At 42.3% G+C, this 24,871-nt stretch overlaps 1 protein-coding gene across 1 annotated transcript in view; it reads left to right on the top strand.

The window, feature by feature from the left end:
- Positions 1-24,871, top strand: part of agrn (agrin) — a 255,732-nt gene that overhangs the window by 215,757 nt on the left and 15,104 nt on the right. The window contains exons 19-33 of the mRNA XM_053483299.1: positions 1,910-2,248; positions 3,748-3,873; positions 6,481-6,608; positions 8,329-8,443; positions 10,771-10,890; positions 10,969-11,367; positions 12,061-12,253; positions 15,197-15,412; positions 15,719-15,948; positions 17,444-17,578; positions 19,741-19,831; positions 19,979-20,143; positions 20,918-21,029; positions 24,044-24,160; positions 24,273-24,456. Of these exons, the coding sequence (XP_053339274.1) occupies positions 1,910-2,248; positions 3,748-3,873; positions 6,481-6,608; positions 8,329-8,443; positions 10,771-10,890; positions 10,969-11,367; positions 12,061-12,253; positions 15,197-15,412; positions 15,719-15,948; positions 17,444-17,578; positions 19,741-19,831; positions 19,979-20,143; positions 20,918-21,029; positions 24,044-24,160; positions 24,273-24,456 (2,670 nt within the window). The remainder of the gene's footprint in view (positions 1-1,909; positions 2,249-3,747; positions 3,874-6,480; positions 6,609-8,328; positions 8,444-10,770; positions 10,891-10,968; positions 11,368-12,060; positions 12,254-15,196; positions 15,413-15,718; positions 15,949-17,443; positions 17,579-19,740; positions 19,832-19,978; positions 20,144-20,917; positions 21,030-24,043; positions 24,161-24,272; positions 24,457-24,871) is intronic.

Here is a 24,871-nt window from a genome sequence, read left to right as displayed (position 1 = left end):
CTTTGCACAAGGCTCTTGTGTCATTTAATGGCATCATCTCAGCAGGCTCGGCGCTCATTCTTTCACCGTTTCTGAGCGACGGGCTGCGCGCCAGAGTCCTCCGCTAACGGAGTGTGTTGGCTTTGAAGCCGGAGTGAAACCTCAAATTTCTGCCCCATTTATATCAATCATTTATCGCTAGGCACTCGAGCCGTGTGTGATTAAAGCAAGCCTACAGGAGCGCAAACTTCTCACTATATATAATTCATATCTTCAGATACACACTCGCGCACATATTCCAATTCAGGCAGTCAACAGTGAACAAGCCCTTCATTCTGTGCTGTTCAAGAGCACTCATGATAAAGATATTTGCCCTTGTTGATTTTTATATGCGAAAACATCTAGGAGTCACTCCAGTATGTTATTTACTTTTTTTTTTTTTTTTTGCATTTGCAGCTTTTTGGTGTATGGTGCAGTAATTGTGCTTGTAGCCAGGTTTCTCAGAGTATGCCTAACAGACTGATGGTTTTAATTTAACCGCTGTGTTTCACTAAGCCAGAAGGGGTGCTGTTGACTTGGGTTTAATTGTCTAACTGCGAGTTTCTAAGACGTTAACTCGTGCTTTAACCAAAAAGTTTTTACATTTTTTTTCGAACTGACCAATTCTGGCACCACACAAATCAAACTGCACAAAGCCATCAAAGATTGTTTCAAACACCCCCTCTCAACATCAGGACATACTCACCGGCAAACATTAGCATGATGAAACAGCGTGAACACAGCCTAAGGGTGCTTTCACACCTTTTATTTCATTTGCAGAGTGTGATTCAAAGCAAATTGCTACTTTTGTTACTTTCGGTTCATTTGTTATTTGGTCTGGTTGTTTTTTTTTTTAGAACACATAATTAAACTAACTAAAAACACACTGTGTTGTATTTGCGAATGAAACCGGACTTCATCCTTCCTTCTTTTTTTTCGGTTTATGCACCCACTCTTTCTTTGCTTAGTCCAACTTTTCCAAGGAAATTGGACATTTCTGCAGTTCTGAAACTCTGCCCTTTGGCTAAGTTTGCACACAACCCTTAAGACACGGCTCGATTTGGGGTCGAACCCGTTCTCTCACTGCATTCGAAGCGTGTTTGATTCCCTCGCTCATTGTGTTCTCAACCTGTCCGAACGAGCTGTGCCAAAGATGAAAGCACAGCAGGGTTTGATCCAAATGGAATAAATGCTACATTTGTGAAAGCACCTATTATTGAAGTTACGGCCATTTTTGCAAATAAAAAAAAAAACATTCATGCAGAATTTACAGTTTGACTACAAAATTGAGATATCACACATGGGCGGGTGAATGGGTTTAATCCCAGGTTCCACATGCCATGAAGATGTGAAGGACTTTTGGCCTTCAGTACACACCTGTCATTACAACATCTGAGCCTCATTTGCTTAAAATCAGCCATGCCACCTTCTATCTGGGTTGTGCCACTGATTTTCACATGATGTAACAGTTGATGTAGTAATTCAGGTGACATTTTCATATTTAATAGCCTGGAAACAGCAGTCAGTGTTATATTGTTCTACCATCACTTGAATAAGGCTCTTGTGCAGCTTGGATGAGTTTCAAAGCAATTCTGCAGAGAGTTCAGGTGTTTGGACTCAATGAAGCCTAAATAACTTAACTGAAACACGAAGCTTATCGCAGGTGGGACTAGGTTTATTCATAGATTTTGTTGTTGTGGTTTTTTTTTTCTGCTTAGCTGAGTTGAATAGCAATCTTCAGGCAGTTCATAACAGAGCCCAGGATTAGGATGCTTCTGTAGGGAGCCACTGTGAGCAAGATTAGAAACCAAATAGTTTAGGAAATCATAGAGGACCTGTAGAAGCATTTCCATCTTTGCTTACCCATCAATCCATTCCTGCTTTCTCTCAGAATCCATCTCTAAGCCTGGGGTCAAGCCCACCCCCCTGGCCATCACTCCACACGCCACTCCCACCGTACCCGTCAAGGTCACCCCGACACACCATGGCCTCACCACCACCCCATTCGACTACGACGAGGAGGACAACTCAAACACATTATTGGAAGTTATTCCTCCGGCACTGGAGTCATCCACGCCTATCCCCACCCACAGCCCCCCAACCACTCCTCACCATCCACCCCGCTCTCCATCACCCTCCTCCGGCTTTGAGGATTCAGGCAGTGGGGAGCCCAGTGGGGATGACGACACGGAGGGTAGCACAGTGGAGGCAAGCGGAGACGAACCAATCGGTAATGATGACCTCTCACTTCTTTTCGCTTTCTCAATGCATCTTGCAGCACAAACAACCTGGGTGGGGTTTTTTTTTATTTATTTTTTTTTTATGTCAGGCTTGCACGGTTGAAATATGACCTAGAATAACTTTTTGTTGTTTTGATGTCCCTACTTGATTTATTTGAAACCACCGAAATAATTTCATAGTAAATTACAGCTTACCTGTAAAAGAGAAGAAAAAAAAGAAAAGAATTACAAAAGCGTCTTTGGGACACAGCCCTAGCTGTTGCTAGCTGTCTCTGCATGACTGTGAACTTTTGTGCTGCACAAAAAAATGTTGACAGAGCAGCATACAGGAACCATGGCTAAACATCTGAATGCATGAAAATTACAGCTTATATCTGGGGGACTGCGTGTCGGCTCTCTCTCCAACAAAGCCCATAATCCATTTGCTATTATTCCAGTCCTCAGTGCCTGTGAAGTTTTTTTTTTTTTCTTTTAAAGCCCTCAATTGCTCTCTGAACCCATGTCAGCTAATTGTGTGTTTTTACCTAACTGAACAAGTGACATGGTATAGATATCATTCTCTTTGTTAGTCTAATAAGTTAAGTAATCTGTTAGTCGAACAATTGGAATAGGATCGTCTCATTGGGAATAAAAACGTTATTTTTTTTAAATGACATTTTTGACTTGTTTACTAGCCAATGTATACTGGGGTCACTTAATGGCACATTCTAGCCTCCCAGATGTCCAATAGCCTAGACATTGTTAGGGTTGATGTTCTCCCCCATGTTTCAGGAGCAGAGGCTCGTAAATCTGTTTGAAACGGTGGCGAATATAAGCCCAGGGCCGTTCTCCTGCTTCGCACCAAATGTCATTTTCCACCACTCGCTCTTGCGCTGTTTCTCGCTCGTCTCTCACTGCCTCACTCATGCTCACAGAGACCTTGAACATTTCCCTGCTGACAGCTTTATGGCTTGTTCGGGTAAGAGGGAGTTGTTTTTCCTCAACCCATCAGGAGTAATCTGTGCCACATACAATACTGTCGAACCAGCAGCTGTAGCTACCAGGCTTGGGACAAGTAATTGTACGTGTTCTACCATAGTGGAGCCACATGACAAGCTGCAGAAGGCAAAAAAAGAGAAAAGTAATTCATACTTTGACCTCTAACGCTACATAATTCCTACTAGCCTTCATACTTCCTCAGATGGTTCAGTGTAGATATTTTGCTGTGAACTCTTTTAGAATGTTAATATCTTACAGCTGATTTTTCACTTCATGTGTTAGATTCTAATCATGACATCAAACCAGCCTAGCCAAGACCCTGCACAGATAACCAGGTGTAGCAATGCAGTAATGCATCTTTAGTCTTTAGAAATGACCATTTACAAGGAGCTTCAGCAAGTTTCTTTTACACATGAAGTTCAGTTTTTATGAAGGACACGGGGAGACAGTTTCCTTGCAATGAACTGCCTATTAGTTTTGTTACGGAACGCCACGTCGTGTCTTCCTGCAGGTCCCACTGTAGCAGCCACCACTCTCCCTACAGGTGAAGCACGTTCCTCCTGCGATAACACACCTTTCGGTTGCTGCCCTGATGGCAAGACCACAGCTCTCAACTCAGATGGAACTAACTGCCCATGTAAGTACCTCTGATGCGAATAATTACACCATCTCCGCATGTCACATTTAGTCAGCACCTGGTGATCTCAAATGAAGCTACATTCAGGGCGCAGATTTAGATCCCTAATTGGAAAGCCAGTGGCAACAATGGCAAGGATAAACCAAGGGGCAACGTCTCGCTTTCTCAGTCATCATCTACACCGCTTTATCCTGTATACAGTACAGGGTCGCTGGGGCCTGAAACTTATCGCACATACTGTACACACACTCATTTACATACAACAAGCAATTTGAGGAATGGCAGTTAACCTAATCCACATGTCTTTGGACTGTGGGAGGAAACCGGAGTACCTGGAGGAAACCCACCAAGCATGGAGAGAACATGCAAAAGGTGGGAATCAAACCTGGACCCTGGAGGTGCAGGACGACATTGATAATCACTAAGCCACCGTGCCACCAAGGGGTTACTTACGGTTCTGAAAAATAAGTCCAACATGGTAGTGCCAAAATGTGCAGTTCTTAGAATGACAAATTTGCTCTAAAAGCAAGTGAGTCTCCATAGAGCCCCAAAATATCTAACCATATAACAGAAATGAACATGTTCGCAGCCTGGTACAAAAACAGTTTTGGGCTCCATAGCTAGATTTCCATGCATGACAGGATGTGAATTTTTATGTAACTTATTCTTAATAAAACCTAGGGGTGAGATCACAGAGGGCTTGTCCATTCCTTACACAGTTCATGGAAAGGCCGTCAAGATGAAAGAGAGGAACCAGAATTGAAAGGGAAACAATTTTCTTTTTTTTTTTGTAATTTTTTATGGTTACAGCAACAATTCCTACTGTAGGTTCAAATCTATCGGATCCGGAAATGCTTTGCAAATGCAAATCTTTAGGGTGACCATATGGAACCAACTCCACCAGCTTTAAGGTGAATCGTTCAGAACCTGCAAGGAATCAGAGAAATCATAGCCATGTACAGTAGCAGGGCCTTCTCTGCTGTGTAAACAGGGAAGAAAACAAACTATTTCCACACAGCATGCTTTACTAAGCTATAGATCACATCCAAACAAAGCAACACGCTCTATTTTCAACACCACCCTCCCCATCTGTTTTATGGATATGCCCATGGAATTACCCACAGTAGCACGCAATCAAAACTGAGCTGGCAGGTAGATGCTTTGTGTTTGTAAATGTGGAAACGTCAGGTCGAGTGTTAGCCTGCTGCCTTATATCTCTCAACATTGAGACCTCCCCAACCGCATGCCATGGATCAACAACATGCCACGAGGACCGTAAGTGAACGGAGTGCATGATAACTTAACGTGTCAGAGCGATGCGAGCGTCTGTTACCCCCTGATGATTGATAACTACGTTAATAATGCCAAGCCTGTCCAAGCCCGTGCTCCTGTATGAATATAGAGACCTGCCAGCCTGATCAGTGCTTTAACTCGGTTATGATAGATGCAGTGATGTTTAAATAATGAGATCCCACTCTGGTGGTAATGTCAAAATAGATATCGAGTTGGGTATTAGTTTACAGAGGCTGTGTAAATGAAGTTAAACTCTGCATGGAATTAAATTAACCACACCCACCGCACCGGTAATAAAATGCGACTGTCAGGTTTAATGCAGTGCTCAGGAAATTAAAAACGATGACCTAAAATAGGATGTGGCAGGGAATTTAGCTTCTTAATTCAAGCCCGCGGGGCAATTTCTGTCACTGCCAAGCCTGTGAGAAACTCCTCTTCTCAAACGTTACAGATTCATAATCTGATTAATTCATTTGCAAAACTAATTTTTTTTTGGGGTGGGGGAGGAATCCTCTTCAGATAGGAGTTGGAAAAGGGGGTTATCATGTGATTTTAACCAGCTTCTGTCACTCACGCATCCCTGGGATTGAGAGACAATTACAGCTATCTTTCACGATAATCATAGTAGTGCTCTTCCCAGTTTGAGGCGAGCTGAAGCCCAGCAAGCATGATTGATTTGGCCAATTTGTTCAGCTGATTACGCAGTATACAGAACACTAAATCTTTCCCAGCTCCCCTTCTCCTTCAAAAGCAATGCTTGGTTTATTTATTATTTATACTCCTCAATAGCGCGCAGTGACCGGGCCTCCCTTTTCACTTACCGCTGTCAGCTCTGCGCTGAGATATAGTTTCAATAACCTTAGCAATGACCCGAATGAAGAGGCACCTTCAAAAAAGAGCTAGGGCGTTGTAAAATCGTTTTAATTGAAAACCTTAAATCAGTAATGTGCATGTTGTATGTGTTTTTTGTCAGCCTTGCTGTCTAACCCGTTGTTTTCTATGCAGTCTTCCGTGCCTCTGTCAAGTTCTGGGACCAGACTCGGTTTGGTAAAATTCAGCCCATCTTGTCCACCTCCCCCCCTGTCCACATCGGTCACTCCTTTAAACCTCCCAAACCCCTCCCACTACAGAAGGTGTCTCACACCGACAGCGGACCCAGCACACACCCCTGACTAACTGCAACAGTCTCATTACTAACCTGCAGACTGGCACTGTACCAACCACCATTGTGTTACTCAGCAGTAAAGTGGAGCTGTAGATGAGACCGGTTAAACTCAAGCTTCTAAATATGTGTCTGTCTGCTCTCCCACACAGCCACCATGCGCTTCAACGGCTTCCTGCACCTGGACCAGGTAGACGGTCAGGAGGTCTTTTACACACCAGAGTTGGATGACCCCAAGTCAGAGCTGTTCGGTGAGACGGCTCGCAGCATCGAGAACGCTGTAAGTAACGCTGCACTTAAATAAAAGGAATACTCCAGTATCTTTGTCGACATGATAAATATTTATTTGTATATTATGAACTGCAGAACAAATTTTTGACATATTCTTTATCGCTCTTTAATAAGTACAAGCTGTTTCCTTATAATAGAAGTCTTAAAATTATAATCAATAATAGAAGTCTAGAGATAGTTGTTGTGCAATTATACTGTCCTAAGTTAAGAGTAAGATTTAAAGATAAGACAAACCAAAGCTAACCAAAGCTATAGTATTCTTATCCCTCTCCAACAAACTTTCTTTACTTTTTTGTTTTTTTGTTTTATTGTCTTGCACTGATAACATTGTTAAAACGTTCCTGCAAGCTCTTGCCCCTGAAAAATTACTACCATCTCTGAAATGATGAATTATACGATTTAAAGCTTAATTTGCACAGATTTTTCTTGAGGAGTGAATTCAGTCCATTGAAGAAACACATACAGTATTGACTTCATTTATTTTTAAAAGTATTTTAAATCAGTATGCTTTCCATTTAATATGTCCACATTTAATATAAATTGTCACAAAAGGAGCATTTTAGAAATATGATTATAGATTGAGATTTAGAGCTGTAATGTGCAAGTCAGAGGTGAAAAGGAAAAGCTTCCTGAGATGACATAAGGGAATCTTGAGAGGAACCAGACTCCAAAAAGAAGCTCATAGTCTTCTCAGTGTCATTGGATAGTTGGATTATAATGCATTTCTTTGGATGGATGGATGGATGGATGGATGGATTGATTGATCTCTGAGGAAAGTTCAAAAATTAAAGCAATAAGCAAATTTAGTCCTAGATATACAGTATAGCATTATATTTACAAGTGATGTGCAAATGCTCGTGCAACACTGAAGTATTAACCCCAGAGAAAATAAATAATTAGTGTAATCTATAGTGCAAATGATGCAAAACAGCAAGTATGGAACCATAAATATGCGGCACAGTAGCTGTGATTAACAGAGCGACCACAGTTATACGGTGCATTAATCTAATCATTCGCATCAGTACTGTATCGAAAGCAGAATGCAGCTCAGGACAAAAATCCCAACCATATGTGTATATTAGGAACAGACTCCAGTGCACGGGATCATCCAGCACAGTAAGGAATTGTTATACAGGGTGATCTTTTGATCTTGCGCTCTTGAAATTGATGTTCAATATAAGAATATTTAAAATAATCATGTAAGATGAGCATAGGAAAGTCTTTCTGATTACAGCAGCAGGTCTTTAAAAAAGTCTTCCTCAGTAAAGCGAAAAGATGACAAAAGTCCAGTCTGTACAGTAATCACTGTGATGATCAGGACATTGTAGTCAGAATTTTCTAAAAAAAAAACAAAAAAAAAACCAAAAACTTGAGAGTCAAATCTTTACTGATTCAAGCTCGGGTGTTTTCGGAGCTGGAGACGAGATGTACCTACAGCATGATTCGACAGAAGCCGAACTAATCTGAACGGGTGATGTTAGTCACATGGCATTTACTGCCACCTCCAAAATGTGTTCATGTAATTACTTTTTGTGCTGCCTTTAAATGTCAGTTTGTGCACCAAGACCCAGTGCAGTTTTCTACTATTTCCCAGTGGCATGCTTTTTCATCTTGGTAGAAAAATGTGCTCTCGATAAGAAATAGACACTTTTTTTTTTTACTGTTTTATATATATATATATATATGTCTTTCTTTTTACTTCTCCGTAGCTTAACGAATTATTCCACAAGTCTGACGTACGGAAGGATTTCCAGAGTGTCCGAGTGAAAACTCTGGCTCCAAGCAACTCCATCATGGCTATAGTAGAGGCTCACTTTGACCCAGGTAATGTAGCACATAGCTCCGTATTCTTATTAAAACTATAAAACTATACTGTTCCTATTGTTATAACCATCTTCCTATTATATTAAAGCAATGAAGGTTACATTGTTTATTTGATTCAGTTTTATTTGTATCAAATATAAGTTTAAAAATGAACTGTCACGAAGCAGATTTATGAAATATTCATGTAATGAGGAAAAAAAAATCCCAAGACAAGCGAACCTGAGAGAAATGAGACTCAAATTGGAACCTCTGCTCTTCGGTGTGACACCGGATAGTGGCATTACAAATCTTTAGATAGCAATATCTTTATTGTGAGCATATTGGGACATGTTCTGCATTGGTAACTTCGGTGTTTACAGGTGACTCCTGTTATGCAGCTGCTTAAGGTGATTTTCTGGGTTTGCCTTTTAGATTATGCAAATTACTGGTGTGTATTTTATGTCTCCGCAGTTGCCATATTTTTCTCGAGTACAAATGCCTAAGACAAGACAGGTTTTTCAATAGAGTGCACACCGCACGCAAGAAAAAAACAGAATAAAGCATGCAGACTGCTGAAGGAAATGCAGTTGTTGCTTTTTTTTCTGTCCAAACTGATGAAATTTCTCATCAGTGAAAAGATTATCGACAAAAGACTTCAAGCACAGTACGGCCACGAGTCTCTTTGCCGTGGTAAAGCATTTGGACGGTGCAAAGGTTTTAAAGAAGGCTATCGTTCCATCTGTGAATGAGGATCTCGTTTGAGGAGGCTCGGGGCTCACCGCAGTCGTTCCTGTAAACATTCTTGAAAAATCAGTGATTAACATTGTTTAGGAGACACATCCGTCTGTGGGAACTCATTCACGGACACCACTTGCACATTACAGGAACTCGGGTGGGAGTTACTGCCGCATCCCCCGTACAGTCCGGACCTCACTCCACATGTTTGGGTCATTGAAGGAGTTCCTGGGAGGCCAGGGTTTCAGATAAAAAGCGTGATGGGTCCGCCATCCTGAGAAGATTTTTTACCTTGATTGTATCTAAGCACTAGTCCAAGTGCAACAATAAGTGCATTAGTGTAGCATGGGCTTATACAAAGGAAGAAAGTTAGTTTTGTGCTGGTATTCTGCACAATGAAAAAAAATAATCCCGGTTTGACTTGAACGCCCCTCGTATGATGATGTAACATAAAAGCAAGAGACCTTTCGCAATGATATATAAAGGGCCAGACTTGGCCGTGAAACTTATTTTGGGAAAGCAGAAATACTTTGGTGTATTCATGAGGGAGCATCTCTAGCAGCAGAAAAGTGAGTCACAAGTACAGAGGCTCCAAGCAGAATTAGAGCATCAAGGTAAAGCGTGCATCATGAACGAGAGGAGGTGCAGCAGTAGTAGTAGTAGTAGTAGTAGTAGTAAAAGGACATTGTATTGTTACTTGTTTTGTTCGAGTATGATTATGATTGATATATGGTGGTATGAAGGATCATCTCTAACTGGATGAGCTGTAAACAGCTCGACGCGGACCAATCGCAGCTCAGCGTTTATATAAAACTTCAACATTCAGCCTCGGATGGGGAAATAGATTCTTCTGGTGCGCACCTTGAGCTCGCTTGGTGTGCACATGTCTGTGCTTTGAAGAGAGATGCATGAAGCGGCTACACAATGTTTACCCAGTGTGCACGCTGTGGTTTTAATTGTTCCATCTGTTTCTATAGTGACTCGTTTTTCTTTCCTTTTTTTTTTTTTTTTCGCTAGTAGTGTGTTATTTGTGAAGTGCCTCTTATCACACTAAGCGATGTAGGCATCTCTTCTACTCCAGGCACATCAAAAATCTGTTAGAGCCCAGTAAAAAGTGTGCCTTTGGCAAGAACTAAAAAGGCCATAAATACCTCCTGCATCACTAGAGGTGTTTAATGTATATATAAAGAAATGCGATGTGTTGTTTTAGTTGGTATGTTTAGTGTCTAGCGATAACGTGAAATCTCCACAAGGTGATTTTCGTTCTGATTGCTAGGGATCATCAATCCCTTGTTGTTATAGTCCTGTGTGTCCCTTTCACTACTGGAGAAAAAAAAAATCCTCCTGCATTCACCTTTTATTGGCCTCATTCAGCGTCTTTTATTCTTGTACAAGAGCCTGTCATAAAGTCTACAGTCGCTGGTAACGGGGCCATCTGTGGAAGTGTTATGACAGCCCTTCATCCCTCTGTCCCTGAAACGTACGCCACTTGGAGGACGTCCACTCCCTCGGGCCTATTACGTACTGTACGGGCGCCATTACATACCGTGTGTAATATCTAATATTCCTCTATTTTGTCTTGTTTCCCTCGGGTCATGGCCTTGTTGTTGCAGACACTGGATTTACAGTAGATGACGTCAGGGACGCATTGCTGAAACAGCTTAAGACAGCTAAAGATCCTGGAATTGTAGTGAAACATCCTGCAGAGAATTATCTTCGTTTCACTAAACAGGGTAAGTGTGTCCTTTATCGCAGACGTCTGATCAAAATTTGCAATAAAAAGCGTGATAACAATTCTCTTGTCCTCGTAGGTCTCTCTGTCGTTTCCTACTTCACCACCACAGCTACCACTCTTGCTACCGCCACACCCACTATCGCTACCACTACCAGAAGCATCATGCCCCCGACCACCGCCTCCATCACAACACGCCAGCCGGCCACCACCAAACGGCTCTACACCACTCGGAGAACCACCACAGCCGCCCTGGTCACCACCATTATTACCGCCACCACCCCAGAGCCTACCACCACCACCTCCACCAGCACCACCACCATTCTGTCCTTCCAGACTCGACCCGTCGTCCAGGAAGCCAAACCCCCAGGCCCGTGCGACTCTCAACCCTGCGGCCACGGGGGCACCTGCGAGGAGGACGGTGACGATTTCACCTGTACCTGTCCTGCGGGAAGAGGCGGATCTGTGTGTGAGAAAGGTCAGACACGCCATCGTTTTATTTCTATGAACAGGTTAAAGAAATGAACTAATCTCTCAGTATGCAGTTCATCATCGCTTGATTGCTTAATGAATTCTCTGCATGAAGAGAATAGTGCAATCATGGAGCAGAAAAAAAAAAAAAATTACAGTCCTGCTTTAGGCGCTTTAGAATTCGGATCTCGTTTTATTGTTCTCTCTTAGAGTAAGAAACTATCCCTCGCCGCGGCACGGATTGTAATTGACGCTACTAACTGCTTTAATGAGCATTAGCTCGTAAAAAAATGGCATGCACCGACAAATAAATAAATAATTGACCGTTTGTATGCAGCGCCGTTATCCCTTTCTGTGATCAGTCAGTCCATTAATGAGTGATGAAAGACGACTTCATCAGCAAGCTATTCTCCCAAGACAAAGGTGCTGATGATAAATGCCAGATCAAAGAGAGACTCAGTCTGAAATATTCAAGGTTAACCCGGGAGTCCTCCCAAGAGATTATAGAGCAACTGTCATTGAAGTAATTATAAATAGTATAACTAAATAGGCCTAGGGAAAGAGAAGCAAGGATGCTCCTTATTGAAATCTTTTTTCTCTTACTTTATCAGCAGAGAGCAGACCATTGAAGTCCTGGACTCGGACTGCTTGAGACCCCGATAACCCGGTTTATCTCACCTTTACTTTCTCTCTTCCACAGTGATAAAGTATTACATCCCATCCTTTGGCGGTAAATCGTACCTGGCCTTCCAGACCATGAAAGCCTACCACACCGTGCGTATTGCCATGGAGTTCAGAGCCTCCGACACGACGGGTATACTCCTCTACAACGGTCAGAGCGGCAAGAAAGACTTCCTCTCTTTATCTTTGGTGGATGGAAAAGTGGAGCTCAGGTAGATAAGCTCACTCACCCGCTCATCGTCTGTATCGCTTTATCCTGTATTCAGGGTCGCGGGGGGGGCTGGACCCTATCCCAGGAGACTTAGGGCACGAGGCGGGGTACACCCTGGACTGACAGGGTCGCGGTCCATCGCATGGCACACACACACACACATACGCTCATTCACACACTACTGTGGGCAATTTGGGGACGCCAGTTAGCCTAATCTACATGTCCTGCGGGAGGAAACCGGAGTACCCGGAGAAAACCCACCAAGCACGGGGAGAACATACCGCCTGGTAGATAAGCTTTACTTGCAAATTCTTATTAATAAATAAATGAATTAATTAATTGACTGATTCATCAGGATAAGAGCTATACAAACAGGGTAAACCAGTTGAGGTCAGTCAAAGCAATATGCAATCGAATGATCCTAATCATAACCTATGAAATCTTCAAAATAGGAAAATAATCGCTAATGATGGCATCTAGAACCAGCATGTTATTTATATAACTATATATATGTATATATATATGAGCTTATCATTTACAGTAGCCTGATAAACGAGATTTTTTTCCAGTAGGCAGTTCATTTAACAAAGCGAGAAAAAGAAACTTTACTCCGTATTGACTTTGTGAGAAAAAAAGATAATGTTTCGTTTGATGTGTTTGTTTAAACCCACACACTCCAACTGGTTTATATATTTCCCAGTGGAGCAAAGCATCTCAGTGCTCCACTGCACACAATACTCTTCTTCGAATCCTCCACTGTCTGGCTCTTAGAGGAACTGCTTGTACTAGGCATATTAATTCGCTTGAACAGATGATAGACAATATAATGGAATGTAGAAATAGTGCAGCACGAAAACAGTTACACACATGATAGTACAGCATGAAGTCATTTAACTCTAAACCTCTTGAGAAAGTGTAGATACTAGTGACATCTCTATGTTGAATGAGAGCATCGATGAAAGTGGGATAGCATGGTACGGTCTGGTACTGCATACGGAACCACAGGAACTAGAGGAGGGTAACCGGAGGAAACCCACCAAGCATGGGAAGAACATGCAAACTGCATGCACACAGATCCTGGAGGTGCAAGCCTGGGACACTTACAGTAGCTGAAGCAGAATAAGTGGAGACATAAAGAGAAACTTAGCAGATTTACTGAACTGTCTGTCCACCTCCTCAGTGATCTATTCTCTTCGCCTTTTGGCGACGCTGTATCGGAAAGAAATGAAACTACCTTCAGACCTGAATGAGAGAACGTGGCTTGTCTCCAGAAACCTGTGCCAGATTCTGTTTGTTAAATTTGTGAAGGAAGAAAGTTCCCGAGATTTAAATACTCACTTACTTTCCATAGTCTGTGTTAATGCGCTTGTATTTATGGTAATGAAGCAATATAATACAAGCACGAGTATTAAATATAGACATTTACAGTTGTGCAGTTTAACTGCAATCTTATTCGTGTGATATTGCTTTTATACAAACAAGAAATTATTATTAGTATTATTCTTAAGTAACTGACATTTTAGACAAAATACGCAATAACGTTCTGTGTGTTTTTGTGCTCTGCTTGTGGAGATACGGTATCGCTTCTTCTATTTCACCCTCAGCTTTCATATTCCTGAAATTATCCTTTGCCATGTCCGCTGGTGATAAATGACACTGACACTAATGTAGTAACCGTTTCAAACTTAAAACATGGAATTTTATATACTGTAGGCCCAGTGGAACGATGCACACAGCGGAATGTCCCAGTGTACAGTAGTTATGGGAAACATAAGCATTCCACCACTAGAGCAATCAAACCAGTGGACCGGGACTAACTGCTGTTTCAATGACATTAGTTGGCACTTTCGAAATCGGTTCATTTGACTTGAACAAAACATAAGACTCAGCAGCATATCGGTGCTTTTTATATGCCTGGTGGGATAAAGAATACGTTTGTCCACTAGTGATAATGTAACCTTAAATTTGTTTCATTTTTATCTTTAATATTTGGGTGTTTAAATGCTTCCAGTTGCATGTAAAGCCAAGCGGAGGAAGCAGATGCGAGTGCAGAAAGTTTATTGCAGAAGCGGAAAAAAAAGCAAAATGAAAAAAAAAAACATGTGGATACATGCCAGGAGACATTACTGCTTATATAGACCATAAGCAATAATGCGCACAAAGGACAAGAACAGAAAAAGCCCAAGCAGAACGTTATGATTTAATCAATGGTGATGTGTAGATGGCATAACGAGTCCCTGTTACTGTAAGTGACAGAAGTAATGCATGCGACATGCTGAGGATGATGGGTAGTGAGGATCTGTTTCCCTACAGTTCTAATCAACTGAAGTGGCTTGAATATTTAATCTTTATGATAAACAACTTGTCTTTAATCGTGGACGAGATTTAGTTTGTACCTGTATTATGAAATCTGAGGTCTACAGGCTGTTTTATTTTCACTCTGGTTAAGGATTTTCAGAACCAGAATGAATCAACATTACACATTTACAATTTACTAAATGAACCAGTTTAAATCATCAAATATTGTTTTTTTTTTTTTTTATCCTGGTTGTTTAAAATGATCGATTTGGGTATAGTGTTCTGCTTTACTGTATGTTTGGAGATTAAATTGAATTACGGTTTAATTGACTCTATTAAGGTACATTGTAGTGTAAATGCAGTGACATCAGTATAGTCAGCGACTTCTAACTCGTCTTGGGAAACACACACACACACACAACAAATCATCAGAATCATGACGTAGATTCCAATTATACACATATTTATTACATTCCCAATAGCCAGCTAATACTTTTCACGTATAGTTAATTAGAAATATATACTGTATACAGTACAGAATGGATGTAGACATGTGGTATTTCTCATTCTTGTTGTTCTGTTATTACTCCAGTGAGATGTACCGTACTGTATACTGTAACTAACAAGTCCTTGTCTCACCTCCCAGGTTTAACACAGGCTCGGGAACCTGCTCGGTGGTCAGCAGCATCACAGTGAAACCTGGTCACTGGCATCACTTAGTGGTAATCCGTAACAGACGCAATGCTTCGCTCAGCGTCGATAACGAGACGCCGGTTGAGGGCCAGAGCCCAGCGGGTACAGACGGGCTCAACCTGGACACTGATCTTTTCATCGGTGGGGTGCCTGAAGAGATGATCCAAGAGTAAGACACGTCCCTGTCTGTGCATGCGGTTTGATTTCAGGATGTGAAGTTCGGAGTGATGCGTTGAGCTGTGTGAAGACTAATACTTAAATGGAAATCTGTCTTTGCAGTGAGCTTGGTTTTCTCTAGAATGTTCACCTAGCTGCAATTAAAGCTGACATTAATGTGCTGGAACTAAATTATCGTCGGTGTCTAATTACACTGTCTGCTTTTCAGTTTGTATAAGACTGTATTCATGGCAAATAATATAATTTATAAGCTAAAGGTTAATAATGCATTTATCGTACTTTTTTTTTTTTTATTCAGTGTGAAAGAAAGGACTTCAGTCTCTACAGGATTAATCGGCTGTATCCGCCTCCTGGATGTCAACAACATGGTGTACAACCTTCAGGAGAACGGGGGCAACGTTCTGTACGGCACCGCCGTCGGCGAGTGCGGTAACAACCCCTGCCTGCCCGACCCCTGCAAAAACGGTGGCTTCTGTCAGGTCAAAGGGGCCGAGATGTTCCACTGCAAGTGCGTTAACGGCTTCTCAGGTGAGTCCAGCATCGCCTTCCTCACTTTCTTTTTCTTTCGTTATCCTGTCTCCCATCAGCTCTGCCATGAGCTCCGCGTGATGACTTACATCCAGACTATACGATCTCGAATGTGAATCCAGGAACTCTGCTCCACACGGAAAAAAGATGAAGCAAGGGACGCGTACACGTAATCATGCAGGATCTGTTAAGATGGATGGTTGTTTACTTTCCGTCTTTAAAGGGCACGTGAGATATATTTATACATAGGAAGAAGGAGAATCCTAAGGGATGACAAGAGATGACAGGCTGCTCCGCATAAACAGGCGTGCTCGATTTCTCGTAGCCTCGGTTCAGTTTATAGTTCATGAACATTAGCGTTAAGAAGCTAAATCTAAGGGTGTAAATGATATCCCAATTATATGTCCTTTAAGCGCTTCCGTTATGATTACTGGAGGGTTTAATGTGTGTTTGCTTTTCGGGTTCTCTTCTGCCTTTCGCTCGTAGAAGTCCAAGTCGGTAATTGGGCTGTTGGTGAGCATGTGAAAGCTTCCAAAGCTAATGCTGCTATTCCCTGGCCTTTGCCCTAATGTGCTCTCGGAGCGGTTCCGGTCCAGTAGTTCACCGCTAATAAGGGCCGTCGAAGAAAAGGCTGCGGAGAAAAATAGCAGATAGCATAGCACGGAACGGAGCACAGTTCCATGATCTACGACCTGAGAGATAAGCCCTGTGATAAGTGCCACCAAGCACACGCTGCATTACTCTCTTTGTTAACATCAGGGCGTGTTTTTATTTATTTATTTATTTATTTATCCCCCCCCAACCATCTTCAGTCTTGAGACATATTGTCTGCAGTAAATTGTTCTGTTGTTCTGCTCAGCGAATTTATTGAATGAGCGTCAGTAATTCAGATCGATATGGCGCACTCGGTTTCTGTGCCGTACGACGCGGAGGTAAGGCCGAGGTGAAGAGAAATAAAAGCCCTTTTGAAGTGAAGGGATATAGAAAAGAAAGTGGCCAGGGGGATAAATACGAGGGCTAAACTTTCATGTTTTAAAGAGCAGGGGCGTGAGATGAAGGGATTTTTGTTCATGATGAAGCTGCCAGAAGGAGTTTTCATTCCAGCATGACTGCTGCCCACAGCGTGCTCTTCTCCCAACTCTTAGAAGAAAAAAAAAAAAAAAAAAAACGCACACACACAAAAATACGCCGGTAGAAATAGGCTGATGAGTCGCTGGCACAGGCCAGAACCGCCAACCGTTTTCACTTCTCCAGCCAAGTAAAAGTGCACGAGTGGGTTTCTGGTGATGTGGAGCTTAATCTGGAATTGTAATATTTCTAAATCCTATTAGAAAATGACCTCTATTACCGTGTAAATCCTCGTCCTGGTAAATTCCAAAAAGCCAGCAATAGGATTTTGTCCCTAGCATAAGGATAGACGAAAAAATTAACCCCCTTTTTTCCCCTCCTCCTCATTTTTCTTTTATGATTAAAACCTTTTTTTTCTTCTCCACAGGACCGACTTGCGCCGATTCGCACGACCCGTGCGAGCCGAACCCGTGCCACCCTTCCTCCCAGTGCCACGTGCTTCCAGAGGGAGGTTACAAATGCGAGTGCCCCATGGGCCGTGAGGGAAAGCACTGCAGGAAACGTAGGTTGCTCCTTTTTCTTTTTTTTCTTTTCAAAACCTCCTCATCGATTTTGGTATTGACGAAACTTCAGGCGCACACGTTTGTTTAGAAAGCGATAGAAGAATCATTTTGGCGAGCGGCAACACTTTCAGGCTGCCTCTATAACGGGTGCTTGAGTGAAAGCATATAGTCGCAATTTAGTGACACACACACACACACACACACACACACTGTGCATTTCTGAGCTGATAATTTTAGTACTCAGTGCTGATCATGTTGCTCAAATGGAATTTTAGGGCGTAAATGGAGGATGCATTTACACACACACACACACACACACTAGCCATTTAACACAGAGTATCCCTTTGACCAAGCAAGTCTTCATTAGCAAGTGATTAAAATAAATTGAGGTGAACCAAAATCAATGAGTTGAACGCACCCATCACGTAAAGTGCACTCATTTTTATCGCTTAAATCAATGAGATGAGTAATTGTATCAGTCAGACATGCGCGCTGTGATTAATGGCGATTCAGTCGGGCAAAGTGTCTGGGGAGAAAAAGGCGCAGTGAGATAAGGGAGTGTCAAGTGCAGGACTGAGTGAGGGAGTGAGTAGGTTAGACAGATAGAGAGACAGATGGTCAGGGATGTGTGACAGTGTCTGTCCACTGTTTGTAGTAAGGAGGCAGTTGTCCCACTGCGTGAACACCTGCTGAAGCATGATGAGGATGACGATGACGATGATGGGGTTTGATACCACCTCACATCTGAAGTTATTCGAGTGCCTCCAATAACTTCCCGGACTCATTTTGAAGATCTTTACAGATGGGCATTAGTTCACTGGAACTTTACAGATGTGCATTAGTTCACTGGAACTTTACAGATGTGCATTAGTTCACTGGAACTTTACAGATGTGCATTGGTTCACTGGAACTTTACAGATGTGCATTAGTTCACTGGAACTTTACAGATGTGCATTAGTTCACTGGAACTAATGGATGTGCATTAGTTCACTGGAACTTTACAGATGTGCATTAGTTGATCACTCAATTGTGACTTTTTATCTTACATCTCAGGATGTTAATGTACAGTCACTATCCCTGTACAGTATATTGCATTCGCGGGTTCTTTTGTTTTTAAAACTACTACTGCACAAATAATATTTCACAATTGTTACTGTACTTCCTGTCTCAACGTTATTAACTGCTAAGATCAATCAGTTGTCACTTAGTGCCTTACAGTATTTCCACAAATCTAACCAAACCCAGCAGTGTGTACATGGTGTATTCTTCTAAGCAGGAATCGTCCAATGCGGAACAACGTATTCGACCAGGATGCTACTGTATGGTGTGGCAGAAACATATGATCAGAATAATACGATAAAAAATTATGAGATAACATTTAATATTTTCCTCATGCACTATGTTGCCCTACACAGTGGTTAGCACTATCGCCTTGGGCCTCCAGAGCCCGGGTTCGATTTCCGCCTCGGGCATGGAGTTTGCATGGTCCCGCCCTTTCTTCTTTCCTCCAGGTTGTCTGGTTCCCCCCGCAGCCCAGAGACATGCAAGTTAGGCATTAATTGGCGCTCCCAAATCAACCATAGTGTGTGAATGAGTGTGTAAGTATGTGTGTGTGTGCCGTGCTATGAATTGGCACCCCATTCAGGGAATACCCCTCCTTAAGCCCTCAATCTGCTGGAATAGGCTCCAGGCCATTCGTGACCCTGCATACAGGATGAAGGGTATAAATGATGAGTAAGTAAAAGTAAAAGTCTGGTTGTTCTCGAGTGGTTTTGTAGTTTAAGCCCAGCCCAGCTGGGGGTGCCCCAGAGTTGACTCCCAAGTTTACCTTTCTCTGAACTCCAATTGCTGATTCCTCTAAAGAGAAAAAAGGCTTTAACTTCACCCCTGCTTAAAACGTTCCACGGGGTCTCCGGCATTTCCTTTTAAAATAGTCAGCAACTGTTTTAAACAATACCTAATTGGCATTCCATCCTCCCACCTAAAACAAGCCTTTCTGTAATCCAATACAATTAGCAGTGAAAGCCTTTAATGTGCTGAATGCGAGGCTGCTCTAATTTCAAGCGCTTAGCCCGTGCGCGTGTGTGAATGCTGGATTGTTCGAACATAATGTACAGCGCTAGCCGCAACTAAGACGCCGACATTCTGCCTTACTTTACAGTTTCCGACAAGAAAGGAGCCTACATTCCCTCCTTCAGTGGTGACTCCTACCTGGAGCTGAAGGGCCTCCATTTATACGGTCACGATCTGAGGTAACGCCCGCGTCCCATCACTGCACATCTCACACGCACTGACAGTAACAACCATCTGTCACATGAGGATTACAGCAATACGATTCGTCACCATGTTCATTACCCTAATGTAATCTCTAATGGGATAATTGTATGATTTATCGACAGGCAAAAGGTCAGCATGACTGTGGTCCTGCTGGCTAATGACTCAAACGGCGTGATCTTCTACAACGGCCAGAGGACAGATGGCAAAGGCGATTTCATCTCTCTCGCGTTGAATGATGGCATCCTCGAGTTTCGATACGATCTTGGCAAAGGCCCAGCTGTCATTAGGTATGAGGAGCCAGCTTTGTCATCCAGGAAATTTCTGCGCTTATCGTCTTAGTTTTATATGAAGCGAGAGATTCCTCTTCTTGTATCTGTGACATACAGTAACTTTACTGAGTGTAAAGGAAAAAAAAAAACAGGACAGGCAAGAAAAATAATCAACGGCAGATTGTAATCAGCCTGAAATTGATATTGTTTCGATAAATGCGAAAAAATCATGTAGTGTTTTATTCCTTTTCTACCACTTCCAGTTAAAACTGTTAATCAATCTGTCTGTACAGTAAGAGTTTCTTTTAATGTTGTACGATGTCCATGAGTGATTAATTTGTTTTGAGCAATGAAATTATTAATAAGCCTTAAAAATGGGGAACAGGAATCTGCTCAGAAGTCTTGTAGACTTCCCTGTTGAAGAAAAAGCGCAACTGTTACTATCCATTTGTTAAATTCTAACATGCAGGACGTCCACCTCCAGAGTCGAGGGTTCGATTCCCGCCTTGGGTCTGCGTGCATGGAGTTTGCATGCCCTTCGTTTGTGTGTGCTGCGATGGATTGGTACCCTGTCCAGGGTGTATGCTAGCGTGAACCTGTATAAAGGATAAGCGATGTACAAGACGTTGTTAATCTGAGTTTGTAGCTCACCCTCCATTGACATATCAGGGAAAGAGTCGTTGTTATAGAAACAAAAAAACAGGATATTAGGACAAGGGTCTTGCTATAAACTGGTCATAAACCAATCCCTACTTTCTGAGCAATCAGATTTTTTTATTTTCATGACAACAGGAGTAAACAAAAGCTCAAGCTGAACGTGTGGAACACTGTAAACCTGGAGCGAGCAAACCGTAAGGGCGAAATCACCATCAACGGCAAAGACCCGGTCAGAGGCGAGTCTCCGGTAAGCCCCCTTCTCTCTCTTAAGCTTTGCCTGTGTTGACACAGCCGAGCCAAACGAGAGCAGCCTTGACCCCACATTACCTCCGAGCTGCACTTATCCGGGACACCTTCCCAACCTCTAGTGATAATTTGGGTAAATCTGGGGCCAATTTTCTCTCCTTGCTCTCTGTGTAACGTTTTTGCTAATGGAAAACTTGAGTGCATCTTGTGTAGTTGCTTTCGTAGGCCTGCCCGACGCATGTGTGTGAAGCGTTCAAAGTGTTTCCGTCAGTGGTGCCCGAGTGTCTTTTGCTTATGTACTTGTATAAATGACAGGAATATTGTTATTGCTTTGATGCACCTCCTGCATGCAATCGTGCACCCACCCACCTTTATCCACACGAACCACTTCCTGAGTTTTTGTAGTTTTTTATTTACAATTTTTTCGCTTAGAACACTTTAAAACCCCCAAAAAAGCTAATAATTAAAAAGAAAAAAGAAAAAAAAAAGTTTGAACATTTCTTTAATTAAATAATATGTCGAGATCGATGGATCCATGAGTATATTCGTGCGGACGGAGAGATGTGTATCTTTTTTTTATTGCGCGTCCTACATTTTTTGTAATGGTGCTCGGTTACTGCAGCAGAAGCAGAAAATCCTATTAAAGGGAGAGCAGAGCATGATGGGGAAAAAAGGGGGCAAAGAGAGCAGAAGGGGCTTGTTATGAGAGGCAGTCCCCAGGAGAAATATTTTGCTACAGAAGTCTCCACTGCCTCGCCAGCGCGGCTGAAAGAGCTCTAACTACACCATCGTGTCACGAAGCAAATATAAACAGTGTGTGGGTGCACTGGTGCAAAACACACAATTTTTTTACTCTTTTTCTTTCATTTTCTTTTCTTTTTTTTCACATAATGCTCTTTTTGAAGCCGTTCGTTTTGCTTTCCATGCCTGATGTCTGATGTTTGCATGGACTTCTATTAGCACTGACATTCTGTTTCTTCTTCTCTGGTAACATTTTGTTTTCTTCCTTCCCCTCCCCTTGTGTTGTTGTTTTCGTGCGCTGTCTGGATATCAGAAATCACGCAAGGTAATGACTAAAGCCTGGTCACCCACTCGAAACATCCTCATACACTCCGGCAGCCCCATCAAGTAGTCCGTTGTTCATCTCAGGTCCATTCTCCATTCGACAATAGCAGGCTGAGGAGCTAAGTGATGAGAGGACTGGCGATGCTTTCACACCATTCCATATGCTAGAAAGAAAGAAAGAACGAGAGAGAGAGAGAGAGAGAGTAGTTGGGCTCGGTTTGGCTCTCGGCTCAAGCCAGCTGGTATGGGGGTGTTGAGAGAGAGAATTATCATTTGACCGCCATTATTTCGAGCCTTCCCACAACAATGAAACGTCTTCATTAGTTTGGCGTGGGAGGGCCATTAAACAGTCGCACAGTGCAGGGAGACAGTTAAATAGCATAGGAGGAGGAGGAGGACGGAGGGAGGGAGGGAGAGAGGGAGGGAGGAAGGATAAGAGGGAAGCTAGGAAGAGAGATTGAGCGAGAGGGAGGCTGTGTAGTTGAAAGACAAACTTTGTTCTTTGTTCTGTTTCTCAGCTTCAGAGAAAATTCTATATAACAGCCTCATCAGGCAGTCAAAACATTCTGGCAGACAGACACATACCGAGAGAAAGCGAGACAGATTCAGGGAGGAATTTCAGACATCTTTTGAAAGTTTAGGTCAGGGGATGTCAAGTGGTGGACGTAGCAATGTATTGCACCTGACTGTACCTGACCGTACGTGAAACCTTTCCAGCTGGTGTAGATTTTTTAAACACGACCAGTCGCATGCATTTAAAGGCGAGCTAAAAGCAAGCTTGTTAGACCAGAAACTAGCCGGTTAGGCTCGAGATGGTATCTTTAAAAAAGCAGCACTTTCACAGATTTATTCATTTATTTGTGAAATGACAACCTGACACAATCGAATCTCTCATCTGTTCAGAGCTGGGGTAGCCTTCATAGCTCCGATACGAAACAAATAATACATTGAATTTTCATATTAATATCCATGAACTTGTGACTAATGGCTACAAATGGTGTTGTTGAATCTGTAGCCCCCATGCTGCGACATTAATTGCTTATCCGCAAGGAATTTTTTGTGTAACTGGGCCGTTACCAATTTTACTTGAATAGCCTCGGTCTAGGTGCGAGTGAATGGCAGATTTGTGCCAGAGCTCCTCACTAAAACGCAGCTCAGTCCACATCGAACTCAGTTGTGCTCCAACAGCACTGGCTATGTTAGCTGGCACATTGTCTAGTTTGGCCTGGGTCTTCAGGTCCACTGCCAAGCGTTTTCAAGCCTTGGCCTATTCTTATGCTTGGATAATAGCTGGACTGGGCACAGCAAACTGGCAGTGCATTCGGACCTTCAATCTTCTTTTTTTTTTTTTTTTCCTCACAGCAATTAACTCGGGTTTTATCCTGAAGCAATAATTGCCCTACATAAAATATTTTCAAAAAAAAAGAATATTGTACATGTGTTGCCTCCTGAAACAAATTAAATCCGGCTGTAATTGAAGGAATGTTTATACTAGTCTGACGGAATCCATGGGAGCCATTTTAAGGTTTTAAACAGTTTAAAATTTCAAAGAATACTCATATATCCATTACACTCATTAAACCCACCATCCATCCTGTATCTATCGTTTCCATTTCAGTCACTCCGATTAGCTTTGTGTCTCTCTTCCTCGCTTTTTTTTCCTCTCCTTCTTATACAGTATGTAGAGTCTGAATAATTTGCTATAGAGCTGTACTAAAATCAATTACGCTTCTCATACAGTAGATATGGCTAAGGATCAAATACAGTACGAGTTGAATGAATAAATTGTTTCTATTGATGCCACGAGGCCTGTTCAGCCAATGTACAATATAAATGTAAAGTAAAGTACGCCATGAAATATTATAAACAGATGAGTTTTAGAGGTGCTGTAGTAATGGCATTGATACTGTATGTACAGTAGATTCTCACCCTGCTTTGTTCGAACCACAGAACCAGCACACAGACCTTAACCTGAAGGAATCGCTTTATGTGGGCGGAGTACCAGATTTCCATAAGGTGCCCAGAGTGGCGGGAATTAAAGACGGATTTAAAGGAGCCATCCAAAAGGTACAGTAATGCTCAGTCTTACTTAATATTTATTTATGAATATTGTCAATACTATTATTGCTTTAAACTGATTTCTTTCTTTCTTTCTTCATCCGTCTCGTTTTGGCTTCAGATTACTTTGATGGGCACGCCGATCCTAAAGGCCGATAACGCCCTTCACTCCAGGGACGTCTCCATGTACCCACATCACCCTTGTTCTACAGATGTGTGCGAGAACGGCGGCGAGTGCAACCCGATGCTCGAGAGCTTCGAGTGTGTGTGTCCATTCGGCTTCACGGGACCTCACTGCCAGCACGGTAAGTCCATATTCTCTAGTCTTACCTTGCTCCTAATCCTTCGCTCCTGTAAATCCGCTTTCTAATATAGAATCCACGCTGCTTTTCCAGAGATAAGCTCAACCGAAGCGTGGCTGTAAATTAGCTTCCCGAGCAGATAGAGCTGGCGCGAGAGGAGCTGCAGGTGTTGAAGCCTAAATTAAAATATTGTAGCGCTGAGATAAAGTCAATAATAATTATTCAGTTTAAACAGAATGAATCCTATAAGTAGTATCGTTTTTTATTACTAGTGTGGAATGCACATACAGTACAGATTGCTAATCAATATGTGCATTATTGTGGATTGATACCAGAATTGCAATGCTCACCCTCCAACTATCAGCTAAACGTCAACCCTCGCTCATAAATTATGTACAGAAAATCCTTTGGAGAATTG

Source organism: Clarias gariepinus, chromosome 22 (genome assembly GCF_024256425.1).
Source record: "Clarias gariepinus isolate MV-2021 ecotype Netherlands chromosome 22, CGAR_prim_01v2, whole genome shotgun sequence".
NCBI classification, from domain to species: domain Eukaryota; kingdom Metazoa; phylum Chordata; class Actinopteri; order Siluriformes; family Clariidae; genus Clarias; species Clarias gariepinus.
Note: the sequence above shows the minus strand (reverse complement) of the source record. Positions and strands in the feature narration are given on the sequence as shown.